The sequence below is a fragment of the Cylas formicarius genome, unplaced genomic scaffold, assembly GCF_029955315.1.
Source record: "Cylas formicarius isolate icCylForm1 unplaced genomic scaffold, icCylForm1.1 PGA_scaffold_5__7_contigs__length_24384050, whole genome shotgun sequence".
NCBI lineage: Eukaryota > Metazoa > Arthropoda > Insecta > Coleoptera > Brentidae > Cylas > Cylas formicarius.
Genome location: NW_026844341.1, coordinates 13,088,473 through 13,105,118, shown reverse-complemented (window position 1 = coordinate 13,105,118; position 16,646 = coordinate 13,088,473). Strand labels below are relative to the sequence as shown.

The 16,646-nt window shown below is 33.0% G+C and overlaps 1 protein-coding gene across 1 annotated transcript in view; it reads left to right on the top strand.

The window, feature by feature from the left end:
- Nucleotides 1–16,646, top strand: part of LOC132701895 (bumetanide-sensitive sodium-(potassium)-chloride cotransporter) — a 59,403-nt gene that overhangs the window by 25,784 nt on the left and 16,973 nt on the right. Inside the window, exon 3 of the mRNA XM_060670186.1 lies at nucleotides 3,865–4,018. Coding sequence (XP_060526169.1) covers nucleotides 3,865–4,018 — 154 coding nt within the window. The remainder of the gene's footprint in view (nucleotides 1–3,864; nucleotides 4,019–16,646) is intronic.

Below are 16,646 nucleotides of genomic sequence, written 5' to 3'. Positions count from 1 at the left end.
AGGTATTTAAAACATGATCCATCTTTATCTAAAACTTTAACGTACTGCTTCGTCAGTCCTAATTTAATATGCAACGGCGGTAAGAGAATTTTTGGTGGGTCAATCAATAAGAAGAATAGTTTTCGATTTAAATGAACGCTTTTTGGCTAGTTCTTTTTCACCTAATGTTGCCGACTGTTTCTACTGTCCCACTGACACAAAAAAACACGGGTACAGAACAGCCTTAAGGCTTCTCTTGAGTCAACAAAAAGCCTCCAGTCCTCAGAATTGTAGTCTGTACCAGGATACATTTATTAGATTAGGAATATATGTGCAATAAACAAGTAAACCACTTTGTTCAAAATAGCCTATAAATTCCGTCTCGCACTTCCTGAAATTTGAGATTTTAAACTTCTTCTACCAGTACATTTTTATTTCAAAGTCTAGATGTTGAGATTCTGGAAAAATTGTTAGGTAAACCTAAGTCTCTCACTAGGTCATTAAGTTCAGATTGTGAAATTAACTGTAGTTACTGGGAAACTCCCTATCTATCACCAACATCATTAAAACTGATGGTATCTTCTTCTAAATTGACTGGATTCTCAGGTACTGGGGAATCTGGGCCATGTGGCACTGTCCTAATTGCAGATTTGTGCTTCAGATATCCTCGAACATTGCCCATCGTGATGATTTCCACTATTCCAATGTCTTAAATCTTCTTCACATACCTTAAAAAAATATTTCGCACCCACGCAAAAAAAGCAAAATGTCTTAGGGTAATAATTATTGACCAGTTTCAAATATCCCAACAGTTTCGAAATTTTTGGAAAAAAATATGCATTCGCAATTGTCTCATTACATCGAGTCTGATGGTTTGATAAATCCAGTTTCCGTTTACCACCTAAACTCTTTGTGTATAGTCACTAGCATAGTTGTGGACTTTGAGAGAGAGGCAGCAAAGCATTTTATCTTTCTGATATAAATCAAGCTGGTTTTGCAATAATAAAATTATAAGTTTAAGAACTAGAAAATTTAAATACAACAAAAGTGTGAAAAGTTCGCTTGACCTAAGCTTATATAACCCAATTAAAAATCAGGTCACAAATAAGCCATTTAAAACTTTTAAAACCAAAATAAAATCATTTTTTTAGAAACATTGTTTTTATTCTCTCGTCAAGTCATAAAAGATATTATCGGATTCTTGATAGTGGCCACTATTTGATTGTAGTCGATATCTTCGAACTTTTTTTTGTTCATTTTTGTGCCTGTTTGTTTTGATATGCTATGTATTACGGATTTATACCTATTTATTGTAGAGTTCATCTAATCGTATACATTTGCGAATACAGATCCGGAAAGTGAATACCCTGACTCATTCGTAAAAAGAATATCGGTCCAGTCTTTAATATACCTGTTGACATGTTCTCCTGGTTAAGGAGAGAACAGTAACAGGCATTCTGGCATTGAGCAGAATACTCTAATGCTTCTTTCTTAAACTAAAAGATATTCGATACTTCTTGTGACATTAACGGAAAATGGAATTTCCCTACAAAGACAACAGATCTTTATCGCACAATCTGTTGACGTTATAAATCAACAGAAACAATACCGATTTCAAAATACATAATGCTCAAGTTGAAAAAAAACACACTGCATTAAGTCAACAAGGGATCCTGGCTATTACATTCAAGTGCGTCGTTAGATTAGATATTTCAATTACTTGCCTCGGAGCTATCAATTACTTATTGCAAAACTGACTAAAATATAGACTTTACAAGTTAAAATCAGAAATTAAGAGTAATTTTTTTATATGTAACCAACCATTATGAGTACACAGTTCCTTAAAATGATGCAAAGTAATTTTTGTTGCTTAAAAACATTTTTTTCTATTATGAAATATATCGGTACTTCAAGAACAAGTTTATTTATAATGGGAACAGTTCGAATAAGTTTGATTGGAGGGTTACATCGGCACATGCTCGTCAAAAGTCAACTTAATATTAACGATTTCTCTATTCTTCATCCTCATTATTCAATTTGTTTTCTTTTCTTTTCCTTTGAATCTCTGGGTCCTGCTTTCACATGGTCATCATATTAATTACTTTGTGGTATGCAGTTTTTGATATTATATAACCAGGATAGCTTGTTGCTCTTCCTCTTTTTCTCTAAGCCGTTTCGGAGGTTGGTTCTAGCTATTCTTATTTTATTGGTGGTAATCCGAAAGAGTTTTGCTGGATCGCCTTCTCTGGCTGTTGATTTGGTCTTTAAGTATTTTTGTCTCTATTCATTATTGGTTGGTAACTCTTCGCTTTCAGTCTTCTTGTAGCTTTTTTAGTGAGTGTCTATGCCTCTACCCTATACAGGAGGACTGAGAAGGTATAAAAAAGCAACAGTGTGATTTTGATTGTATCATTTGTGGCCGTTCCCAAATAATTGTACCATATACCTCGTGTGCTACCTTGGTTGATAAAGACTTTTTTTCTTCACGAATCTCTACACTCTACTATCAGCAATTTTTTCTATAAAGTGATTTTCAATTCAAAATGCGAGCTCAAGATGGCCACTCTATCCATTAGTTGTTGTAAAGGTGCCCTGAAAACATAATGATATCGTTATATTCTTATATTGTGTATTGTTTATAGTAGATCCTTTTTCAATATCATCAAGTACTTCTCGAAATATGTATTCGGAGTAAACATTAAACAGAATTGGTGACTCACTCTTCTCTGTATTGTTTTCTGAAAATTCCACGCCTGTCATTTTTAACCAATGAAAACGTGTTGTTTTGACAGATCAGTATGGCAAGGGATAAATTTTAGTGAGATTTTTTCTCATGGGTACCCAACAACGAATTACACTGGACATTTTTTGACGTTTACAATGACAGAATATTTTTTTGACAGTCTGGTTTTATATGCAGTACTGGTAACATGTTATGGACAGAGTAAGACAGAGTCGACCAAAGCTTCTACATTTTGGTGGTACTTGAAGACAAAAATTGATGATGACAATCGACGAATAAATGAATGAATCAAAAATGAATATTTCCGGATACCATTTGAGCTCTAGCGATAATTCTTTTTCATGTCCGGTTTTATGATTGTGTTCTGGTGATGATGAGTTTATTGATTCAACGTATTCTTATTATCTCAAACAGATTTTTGTCTTTGACAAGTGGTAAATCTTGTTCTGACGTTATATTTCTTAAGAACACTTGATACTACGTGGTCACTGAATGTAAGGAAGGACCACACTGGTAAGTGTGAGGTTGCTTTGGGACTCATTTTCTTTGGAAAGTTGCGATGAAGTGTATTTTATGATGAAACGTTTAATATCTCCAATGCGGAAATTACTAGATAGAAGAGCAGGTGTAAGGTGTTTAATTCTGGTTTCCAAAGGAGACGAATTTTAGAGTCGTGAGGGGTGACAGAATATTTTACCGATTTTAATAGAGAAGAAGGGTTAATAACAGATGTAAGGTTGAATTACAAGTTGACTATAGAATCTAATTGTATGTGTAATTTTTTTCTGTTCATTAACACAATAGCTTTTCCTTTAATTGCTTTTGGAATTACGATGTCGCGATTAAAATCTAAATAGTTTACAGCTATGCCTTCAAACTTTAGCATTATTCAGAGCTTAACTAAAACACTTTCAGTTTCAGTTAAGCTTTATTATTATTATTATTATTATTATCGGAGGCGATAATTGCCTGGAAAAATACGCTGACACGAGATCGATCAAATGGGAGGCAATAAAGCTCGAATTAACATTCGTTGTTTTGTTTGATCTAAAATTTTCGTAGGAGCGTTAATTTAAATGCGTCGCTTAGCGATTTGAAAACAAGCAGGCTTTCATTAAAACTATGCCGGTTGTTTGTTTTAGGAAGCCAGCGGCACCGACTCGTTGGACCAATCCCCCAATCATGAAGGCGTCAAACTCGGCTGGATACAGGGCGTTCTCATCCCCTGCATGCTTAACATATTCGGCGTTATGTTATTTTTGCGGGTCTCCTGGGTAGTCGCCGAAGCAGGAACAGGTAAATTGCATAGCTTTTTTCGATGAAAATATATAAAAAAGTGTGTTTGGACGATTAAATTGAATATTATTTGTGATCCAAACAGTAAGGAACTTTACAATTTAATCATGACAAACTAATAACAAAACAACTATGACCCAGAGGGCGCTTTTAATAATAACCTATTTTACAAGAAGAAAACAAAAAAATATCATCATTATCAAAAATAAATATTTTTTCCTTTTTTTAACTAGCAATTTATTGTTCAATTTGGGAGCTTAATACAAAAAGTATCTTTAATCATATAGAGATAATTTATATTTAAACTCATTATTTCACTATTTGGTAAGTCTGATCAATAATGTTGGTATCCAAACATAGCCCCAGATTTTTTACTTTAATTTTAAACTCTAAATCAACCGCACTTAGATGATTTTTGACATAGCGTAGAAGATATATCGAATAGTGCATTTAGGTCCTCGTTAATCTTTAAAGGTGCATCAAATTCTACATCAATATATTTGCTTGAACAGAGTAAGGCGGTTGAGAATCGGCAGCCCAAATTATCTAAATCATAGAAACCTGTTGCGGTCTTCTGTCAAAGTAAGAGTTAATTAATGTCGCGGGCCTATATTGAAAACCAAAAAAAAAGTTTTGGCAGAGAATTTCAGTATCAGGAGTATCCAAAGCTCCGGTTTAATGTAGCAGAATAAGACCGGACACTTTATTTACATCAATCCGACAAATTCATCAGTTATCTCAGTAAGCGCAGTGACAGTTCCAAAAGATTTACTACGTAAGACTACGTATCTGTGATAATCTTGTTTATGAATTAGAAGTCACTCATTTGTGCATGTATAATTTTTTCTAGTAGAGTAGGCAAGATACTGGTTGCTCTTAACTGTGATGCATCAGTGAAGTTTGAAATATTGGTATTCAAATTCATCTAAGAATCAGGAAATATGGAATATCGAATACAGGTATTTATGATGTGTCTTAGGTGATTAAATTGATGCAATAATAACCATCAAAACTATCCAAAACTAGTCATTTGTAAGGATAGATTGTTAGACCCAGTAGCATTAGTTTTTTGTATATATTTAAAAGTTGAAGTTGTTGAAGTTTTAAAAATGTGTATATTTATATAATAAAATATTTCTTATAGGTGGGTAATACATTCGGAGTTCATTTCATTGTAGAACAGTGTGGCCTGCATTGATATTCTACAAATAAACATCTACCCTGTGGGCAAAAAACAGCATCAAAAAAACTCAATTTTTATAGTGGTGTTGTATTTAGCCTAAAAAGGGCTAACGTCACTTTTGACAAAAAATTCAAAATATTTCGAAAACGTTAAGATTTAAATATATAATATTTAAGAAGTCTAGAAAGTGCAGTTTATATTCAGGGTGTTCTATTTGCTGTTACTTGTCTACGAAAATACAATACAATACAAATATGGAACAAATTCATTTAAAAGCAGGTATCTTGCAGTAAATAGAAAATATATAGGGTGGGTCGCGTAGCATACCCTATACCTATTTCTTACTTTTTATGAGCACAAGAATAAAAAACATGCCCAAGAATATTTTTTATTAGTTGTTGTTTATTAAGTTCTTGTCAATATCCACACTAACCAAAACATTATTCAGGATATTCTCATTAATTTAAATTATTCCGCACCAAATTCTAAATTTTAAATCATCTAAATTTGGTTGTTTGCCCTTATTTACTTTTGATTTTAAATATGGTAAGAGGAAAAAATCCAGTGAAGCAATATATGGGGATCTTGCAGGCCATTCTATTGATCCCTTTCTACCCCATTAAAATATGTCAATCTAGCATATGATGCTGATTGCATTTGGAAAGTACGAGAGTAGGTAATTAGTTATTTTGAAGAAATTTGAAGACATAAGGTTCAATAATTTTGTTATTAAAAATCCCTGCCGAAATATTTATTTTTTGTGGATGTCGTCTATGATTTTCTTGATTCTTGATTTATGATTATTTGTACTGCAATATTTACAATTTTTTTATTTACTGCTCAATTTCAACAAAACGTATCTTCATCACTAAACATTATCTGACGATGAAAAAATTGCACATTTCCATCATAGTTTCGCAAAACTGAAATGGGTCTTTCTGAATATTTGTGTTAAAAAAATTACAAACTTCTTAAGTAGTCAATTCTGGAGCTTTGATTTAGATCCGCCATATTCATTTTCTTTCCTCACAGAAATGTAATTGTGACAATTTTAGAACTTAGAACTTGACTATTACCTGTTCATTTCAAAACTAACTTTCTGTTTTTCATCCTGCTCATAAAAAGTAAGAGATACGTATTTGACGAAAAATTCACAAGTTTATTAAAAAAAATGGTATTGCATTTTTAAAAATAGACCTTGGCATCGGCACCTATTTTTTGTTCCTCCTTGTACATTTTGCGGGGAGTATTATAGTATAATAGCTATTATATGAAAATTGTAAGTGAATAAAAACAACATTTTAATCCAAGCTTTTTTGATATTTTGGACAGGTGTCATGAAAGACGGGCCACCCTATACATAATCACACTTGCACAATATATTCCCTAGAGTTTTTTAAAATAAACATTACAATATAAAATTAACAGAATAAGATATATTTTTTGAAGAAATTTCCTTATCATTTAAAATTCTTTTTTCGCCTATATGTATTTCGTACTTGGAGAGAATATGGTCTAGGATATACAAATGAGCTATTTTTTTTAATGTGCATTGGCTATGATACCATATACATGGCTATGTTATAAATTACACTTGTTAACTAACCAAAACCAGATTTACCACTTGTTCAAAAATCTCTCCACATCTGCGGTCCGTCAAGGCTAAAATTCCATTTGATATGCCAGGAATTTACAGCATTCCATGCATATGCGGCAAAGAACACATTGAAGAGACCGGACGAAAAATATCAACTAGGCTCAAAGAACACGAAAGAGCCTTACGACTACGACAAATAAACTCATCAGCTGTTGCCGAACACATTCGTGAAACAGGGCATAAAATTTTATTGGATTAAACTAAAATTATTGCATGAATTCAGTTCTTCTACCGACAAAAAATCCGAGAGTCTATAGAAATCTATAAACAAACTAACTAACTACCTGTCACCAATTTGGGAATCAGTCATCCGAGACGGTGTTTATAGCTCATTAGCGCCAGTCTCAGTCAAGCTCTGAAGAAGCCAACAGGACGATTGGCGAAACGTCAGCAATTTCAACTCAGCAAAAACTGACGCAGGAGGAATCCAGAAGTCTTGTAAAAAGTATTACAGTAGTCTGTGGAAGTGTCTTTGAAAAATTAAGAAAAATTAAAGCAGTCGTTTTTTGTCTCTTGCTTGTATGTACGCCAATGTTGGATAGAATTAATTGTTGATGGTCCCCGTATTTAGAGCCGTATGGTAGCCAGTTATTGTGGGATTATTCTATATCCCAGGAGTTCAATTTCATAGACTTCAATTGACGGAATTGACAATGAATTCTATGTAAATAGAATGAAAAATGAAAAAGTTTTCATCTTATTTTAATGTTATAATGATTGGTCATAACGACGACCTGTTATAAAACTACATATAAAGGGTTTCATTTTTTAGCGTTACCTCGGTTAATATATTTTAGAATTAAAACGGTTATAAACATTTTTGGGACACCCTATACATTTATAAGTAAAAATTATTATTTCCTAAAATCTTTTACATAAAATACGTGGAGTAAGGGCATAATAATCCATTTGGAAATATTTCATTTAAACAAATTATAAAAGCTACATACAATGTGCCCCATAAAAGTTATTACTTTTCAGATACGTGTAAAGTGCCGCAGGTGACTTCTTTTAAATCTTATCACAAAACTCCCCCTACCTATCAAACGCTTAAACCGGATTCAACTTGAATCGATACATTTTGCCATCGGCAATTTGGAATGGCATTTTTCCCCACCTTGCACAAATATCTTGTATAACGTATCGCCATTATTATATTACGAATGCGATGAGCGGGAAATAAGCATTTTCAAAACCAAAACGAGATTGGAGAGGAAAATATTTTCATACTTTCGCGTTGACAATTAATTGTTTTCGAATTTTGAATTCCAACTGGCCATTTTTGCTAACGCTGCGTCGCGCGGCAAATTTTATCGACCAATTCATATTATTCGTGTTTTTTAGATTGAAGGTTTTAAATGCCCAGCGTCCAGCGACTGTTAATTATTAAACGAGTTTGCTGTCGGTTGGTATTAACCAGATTCGGCTGGTTAATACCGTATACCTACAATTCTGCCTTACCGTGGTTGTATACTGTACAGAATCAATTAAAAATAGGTGCGACGTTATGTTTTGTACAAAGCTTTGTAAACAATTTTTACGGGTACTGGACAAAAATCTTGATTTTAATATACCGTGCTTTCAATTAATTTTGATAGCAGTTTAATTGGCAGTAACTTTTTTGTTTTTAGATATATCAAGGTAAGCAAAAAAAAAATGTAGGGTTAGTAGCCAAGTTTTTTCCCAAGTGATGTATAAAACAAAACACTATCAATTTTCTGACATGTAAGTCGACATTATATTTTTTGAAATGTATGTTATATATGCGTTTAATAGAATATCTTATTCCAATTACAGTGGTGTAATACACTTTATATTTTAGGCCACTCGTTTTTGACAAATCGGCAAAAATATTTGTTTTCATATTTATTATTTCGAAGAGTGCCCTGATTGACACATTAAAGTAGAACAAAAACACTAAAAATGATAAGACACACTAAAATGAAAAATTATTGAGCTATTCTAAATACTGACCACCATTTTCCTGAACACATTTCTCATACACTCTAATTGTATGATGTCTTGCATTTAGTAACGTTTCCGGATTGTGTCTTAACTGATTGATTGCCTCTGAAATCACTTGCCGAAGTTTCACGACATTACTGCAAGGAGTTCTGTGCACGTGATTTTTTATGTGTACCCAAAAGAAAAATTCCATTAAAGTTAAATCGGCGCTGTTGGCTGGCCAATCCATAGTTCCGCCGTTCCTTATCCAACCTGGCTGCCATATAATCAGCGCTGTTATATTTAGGGGTAAATCTTCTATATATTGTTCTACTTGGTGCTCTAAGAGTTGCGAGGTTAACTTTTCATCTATAAATGTCGGACACCATACATTAATTGGGTTTTTATTTCGTGAATTTGCCTAGACTACTATGGCGTACTATGTCTCCCTTTCGGGCAGTGAACAAACTTTCATCAGTCCATAAAATGTTTTTCAAAAAATTATTATTCTCATTATGTCTTTGACATTGTCCTGCACTTGGTTTTGAGTTTTACAAAATTTAAATGCATTATGTTTATATTCTTGCAAAACTGAGTGGATTGATCCACGAGAAATACCTGTCTCTTCATATACTCTAGTAATAGAGGAAACTGGAAGTGCTTCAAGGAATCCTAATATGTTTGCCTAATTTTTTTTCATTTAAAACATTATGATGCTGTCATAGCTTTTTAGCATTTAATACGTTACCGTTTTCTGCAAGTTTCTTTGCCAGCCTTGGAAATATCTGTTTTCAAAGAGCTGAAAGATACTGACGACTATTTTTGTCGATTTATCGAAAAGTAGTATACTAAAATATAAAGTATGTTACATCATTATATTCGGAATAAGATATTTTATTAAACACATATGTAATAAACCGGGTTTCCCTTTAAATATGATGTACGCTTAGATGTCAAAAAATTGCTAGTGTTTTGTTTCATACGTGACTTGGAAAAAACCTGGCTACTAATCCTTCATTTTGTTTTTTTGTTTACCTTGAAACCTCTAAAAACAAAAAAGTTACAGCCAATTAAAATGTTATCAAGATAAATTGAACGCACGGCACCGTACAGCTTGTTCAAAGCGCTTCAAAGAACGCGAAAAAATGGGGTTTTTGTTTTGTATCTAGATAGAACAATAAAATTCTACCAGAGTATTACCATTATAAAAACACACTTTAAGCATATCTTTTGAAATCAGGTGCAAGGAATTGAATTAGACCACCCCTAGTATTCTTTTTTTAATTTTTTTTATTTAACTTAACTTAGCAAATAAATGCAAAATAAATACATATAGTTTACAAAAATCCCCAGGACATTGCTTAGGAGTACTGGAATCCAGGACAAATAACAAATAAAGGCTCGTGTATGTTAAAAATTATATACATACTATAGAGGGCGTCCCATAAGTAGTGGTACATTGCAAAATTCTGTAGGTAAAAATATTGCGATTTAATGAAATTTAGTTCAAACGTAGCTGTCAAAGTTACAATTCCATTTTTGACTTTTTTAAACCCATTCCGAAATAGTGGAACTTTTTCAACGAAATTTCGCAAATCGGGGTTTCTTGAGATGAGCAATCTATTTTCATGAATAATTTTGGGGCAAATTTTTGAGTGCGCTACTCGTGCATTTGGTAAGTCCTGACTTTTTTACGAATTAGTGTATACAGACTTTTAATAATGATATCACATCTTACACCTTTTTTAGAAATATTGTAAATGTCGACCAGAGTCACCATTTTCGAGAAATTTGAGTTTGAAATTTCCAGTACATCATTACGTAATATTTAAAATTGAATTTTTTGATGCCATAAATTTTAAAATAACATAACAATTATGCAGATAACTGAGCTAATATGGTAGTACAAACTTTGACAGCGACGTCAATGAAAACAATTTTATGGAGATCCGAATTGATTTTTAAACTAAAGGAAAATCCAAAATTAAACAAAAAAAAGATTTATATTCGACAATAAATGTTTAAAATGATTTCCATTCGCCGTGATGCATTTAGAGATGAACTTTAATTGAGAGACTGCCCGATTTTAAATAATAATTTGTCGTTTCGAAATAATTAACCGTGCCATGATTCATATCGAGTATTAACTATTTTTTCATACACTGGCGACTTCATATCCCCAAACGCAAAAAGCAATAGGTTTGAAACTTTCACTTGTAGATCCCCAGACAATAAGGAAATTAATTATTTAGGTAATCTCTACCATGTAACATTGTTTTTCTTAACTCAAAAGAATTGAGTTTGGAAAAAATTGAGGTACAGTTCGCCAGTTAAATTAGGTAGTAGTTTGATTGATTCTATCATGTGATTATCAATTATTCCAAAAGAGCCATTCTAGCTAGAGGATCACCCTCTAAAAAATGTTGCACAGGAGTAAAGTGATATAGATAACTCTTGTCTTGGTGAAAAACTCTACAAACTGTAGATTTGCTCATTCCGGTTCCCACTGCCATCCGTTTTTGAGCTGCTTGGACTAAAATTTCCTCTTCCAGCTCAGCTTTAATCATTCTTGGTCGTCCCACAAAATCTCTCTTGGGGCGGAACGAATCAGTTGCGCCGAATCAGTTATAAATATTCTTTAAAATTTTTAAATCTGGGCATATAACGTCCATGAGCTCGAAGCAAATTATGCGTGTAAACATATCAATTAGGTTCTCTCGAAAACGGCGACTCGGAGCGAGACTTAAAAGATATACCTTTTTTGTGTAAAAGAGGCGTAAAAAGTGCCACCTTTATTCCCAATCGGCATACCCTAAGGCGCAAAAAGTCTGCATTTGGTTTGGCATTTTCTTACCGAGTACCACATTAAAATTAAAATCAAATTAAATCCGCAAATTTTTTGATCTCTGGTGGTATTACTAATGAAAATGTAATAAGAGTGCATTTTTAAAATAAAATTGATTTTGTCTACTCGATTTCAGTTTACTATTAATATATCTTGCAGATTGTGACAATCTCCAATTCTACGTATTTTAATGAAAAATTTCAAATTACCAACAATTGATAGTTTTGGTTAGTTAGACATCATTAGAATCATTTATACATTTGTATAAAAGACGCACCCCGCGGAGCTCTTGATAAGACATCATGAAGACTCATAATAAGATAATTATTAAAACTAAAGGCAGCTATTTAAAAAAAAAAAACAATGGATGAGGCAGGCTGTCAAACACCTTAGCAAAGTCAGTATATATAGACGGTACGATTTGTGATGGCATAGTCGGCAACGAAATGCCAGACAATAATATCGATTGATTGACTTGCTTCCACTTCAACAGCTGTTATTCCGCCCTAAATGTCTATCTAATCAAAGCGAGACCGTTGTCATTAACTATCACGATTATATTATTTGGGAGTAAAAGAGTTAAATAGTTCAACGAGCGAACGGATGATATCCCGGAATATAGTGTCATCACATTTTTCCATCCGTGAATCAATACGTGAAATATATATATATATATATATATATATATATATATATATATATATATATATATATATATATATATATATATATATATATATATATATATATATATATATGATGACACTATATTCCGGGATATCATCCGTTCGCTCGTTGAACTCCGACTGGAATCCTGCAGACGTTTCGCCAAAATCTCACTTCAATCTTCAATGCTCGCGCTCCGAAAACACTTCGAACTACTCAAGTTTTAGACCATAATTTCTTAATAAAAACCGAGGGTGTTTCGAGTTTTGCTAGCAATTTTTCAAAAATACGGCCCCATTTTGAAGTGGAAACTATTGTAATTATCCGGTAATTGAGCTCTATCGACTGTACGACACCGGGGCACAGAAATAGAATAGGTAATTGGATAGTTTTACCCTTCTTAGTATACGAGTGGATGCAGATAAAATACTGAGGCCCCTTCTCTCTTGGTTTTATGACTGACTGTGCCATCGCAAATCGTACCTACTATATATACTGGACCAATTTGTTCATTTTCATCTAATTTTGTCGGATTGTTCTCAGAGATCTTGAAAAAATAACGTCAACGAAATGAATCAAAAGTATTTTTATCAATTTTTATTTAAAGACTCCAATTATCGTCCGCGAATAAGTCCGAATTGTTGCGCATTCATGTTTATTTCGTTGACAACACAACAATTGCCACTATCATTGCTAATTCCCGTTATTTATGTTTCACGGATATTACATTTTTTACTATTTACTGATGTGCGACACGCAGGTGCTCTTAATTAGAAAAATCTCCGGATAGAAATAATTTCGGATGTTTATCTGCATAAGTAAATTAACACTTACAGGACACGAATTATTTCGGTCAATAGCCAATGAAGCCTACACCTTGGCTGCTAATATATTGGGCAATTTATCTAAACCGTCAACACTAAATGATACAAAGACCACGTGTCTAATTCGCAGAAAGGATTTGTTTATAAATTCACGCACAAACGAACTTAAACAAAGTTCTTCGGAAAAAGCGCGTTCACGTTCGTCGTATTTCGATGTTTTCAACAATTTAATATATTATATTTCAATTTTCTACAGGCTGACCGATATGTAGAATAGACGTCGATACTAGAGAAAAGTACTTAATTGTTTTTATTAAGCAGCAGCCTTAAACTCGATTAACTTTATTCTTTATTTACTTTTCACAAATTCCGACGATAATAATTAAACTAAAAAATAAATAAACTAAAATTACTAAAGTTATTCCAATCTTTGAGAGCGGTGATATTAACAATCCCGGAGACTATTGCCCCATATCCATAGTGCCACATATCGGTAAGATATTTGAAAGGGTTATAACACCACAAATAGTTAATTTTTTTGAGCAGCAGGATAGCTTTAGGAATGAGCAGTTTGGATTTAGGGAGGGGCGCTCTACCATACAAGCGATAAATAAAGTTGTGGGAGATATGGTGGTGGGTCTTGAGACTGGAAATCGGGTGGGGTTGACAATGTGTGACCTTATCAAGGTCTTCGACCGTATCTCGCACGATCTTCTTGACCAGAAGCTGTTTAGGTATGGATTTCGCGGCGGAACCCTTAAGCTAACATAATCTTATTTACTAGACAGGGAACAGTTTGTGGGCAATGAGAGACGTAAATCCTCTTTGGTGAAGGTCTCCAGTGGGGACTCCCAAGGGTCCGTACTCGGCCCTGTATTTTTTTATAGTGTATGTTGCTGATCTATGCCTTTTTTTGGGGTCTGTCAAATGTGCTTTATTTGCGGACGATACCAGTTTTATTATTATTGCGAAAAATTGGTTAAAAAACAATTATTTGAAATTGAATACGGACGAAAGTTAAAAAATATTTTTTTTCCTAGACAAAAACAACAACGGCGAACAGCAGTCGGAAAAATTACTTAGCATTACACTTCATAGTAGACTTGACTGAAAAGATCATATTGTATCTCTTAAGCGAAAACTGTCTTCCAGCTTATTCGTCCTTAGAAAAATTAGCGAGAGCCTAGACCAGTAATGACAGTGTATTATGCATTATTTCATTCCCACATATCATATGGCATAATATTATGGGGAAACTCTGTCAATGTTGTTCAAATATTCGGGATGCAGAAAAGGGCTATAAGAATTCTTACTGGGGCTAAGCACAATAAATACTGTACTCCATAATTTAAAAAATATGAGATAGTGACACTGCCCTGTATGTGTATTCTCCACAGTCTTCTAGAAATTAACAAACATACTAATATATTTGAAGGTATGTCTCATAGTTATCCAACACGTGAAAAAAAATCTTATAAGAGTTCCAAAACACATGCTTGTTACATCAGACAAAAATTCTTTAAACATTAACTTGTACAATATGCTGCCAGATGGCTTTTGAGGTGTTCAAAAATAATATCTTATTCAAAATTGTTTTTATAGTGTGGACGAGTACTCCAACAAAATAAAAAAACTAAATCAAAATCCTTGGCTTACTGAAATGTGTGAAAATCTTAGCATACTATCTTGCACTTTCTGTAGGATTTTTATACTCCGTGTCAGTGTTGTTGTTGTCAAGTTCACTATTGTGTTATTTATAAAATACGTTTTTTGTTACACCTTTATATATATATATATATATATATATATATATATATATATATATATATATATATATATATATATATATATATATATATATATATATATATATATATATATATATATATATTCACGGATGGAAAAATGTGATGACACTATATTCCGGGATATCATCCGTTCGCTCGTTGAACTCCGACTGGAATCCTGCAGACGTTTCGCCAAAATCTCACTTTGCATCTTCAATGCTCGCGCTCCGAAAACACTTCGAACAGTATATATTCGAAGTGTTTTCGGAGCGCGAGCATTGAAGATGCCAAGTGAGATTTTGGCGAAACGTCTGCAGGATTCCAGTCGGATGCAGGATTTGCAGGATTCCAGTCGGATGCAGGATTCCAGTCGGAGTTCAACGAGCGAACGGATGATATCCCGGAATATAGTGTCAATATATATATATATATATATATATATATATATATATATATATATATATATATATATATATATATATATATATATATATATATATATATATATATATATATATATATATATATATATATATATATATATATATATATATATATATATATATATTCTCACGTATTGATTCATGGATGGAAAAATGTGATGACACTATACTCCGGGATATCATCCGTTCGCTCGTTGAACTCCGACTGGAATCCTGCAAATCCTGCATCCGACTGGAATCCTGCAGACGTTTCGCCAAAATCTCACTTGGCATCTTCAATGCTCGCGCTCCGAAAACACTTCGAACCAGTGTTCGAAGTGTTTTCGGAGCGCGAGCATTGAAGATGCCAAGTGAGATTTTGGCGAAACGTCTGCAGGATTCCAGTCGGATGCAGGATTTGCAGGATTCCAGTCGGAGTTCAACGAGCGAACGGATGATATCCCGGAGTATAGTGTCATCATATATATATATATATATATATATATATATATATATATATATATATATATATATATATATATATATATATATATATATATATATATATATATATATTGACAGGCTGCAATTGTATTATTATTGTACAATATGTGGTTAATAAAATTCTTCTTCTTCTTCTTCTTCCAACAAAAATTGTAAAATTAATATAAGCGATTCTGTGTGCACGCAGGCATATAGTATACTAAATATTACGTTCTACCATCCTAATATTTACTGCATAATTAACACACATTAATACAGCTATTTTTCCATCAGGCTCATAAGCGCAGAGCATAGTTCTTATCGGTGGTGTTATGTTATTGGCGGAGATTCATTACCCACTTTTATTCAATTCACAAAAAATTGCGACCCATTTTAAAATTATGTCGACTCTTGCAAAACCTATTTATAATTTTGGCGACTTGGCGAGTTTAGCTTTATTCCCAAAATCATAGCGACTTTCTCTTAACACATCATAACCAAAGTGTCCATTTTTATTTTTCTGCATGCAGTTTATAAACTCCCGGGTAGCTCGTTTCCTTCAAACATTTTCAACTTTTTACAGTAAAAACCTTATCCTGACAATACCTGTTTACACGTGCATAAAAATGCCTGAAGGCATTTAAGTGCCAAGTGAGAAGATTTTAATTATTAACCGCGTAAACAATGGATGTAAATTGATACTTTTTGTTAGTTACGCCAGACGTATCTTCGCGATAATATTTTCGATATTCGACGAGGATTTAATTACAAATTTTTGGTTTGCAAGAGATTTTTAAATGCTTAAGTTTGAAAGTTT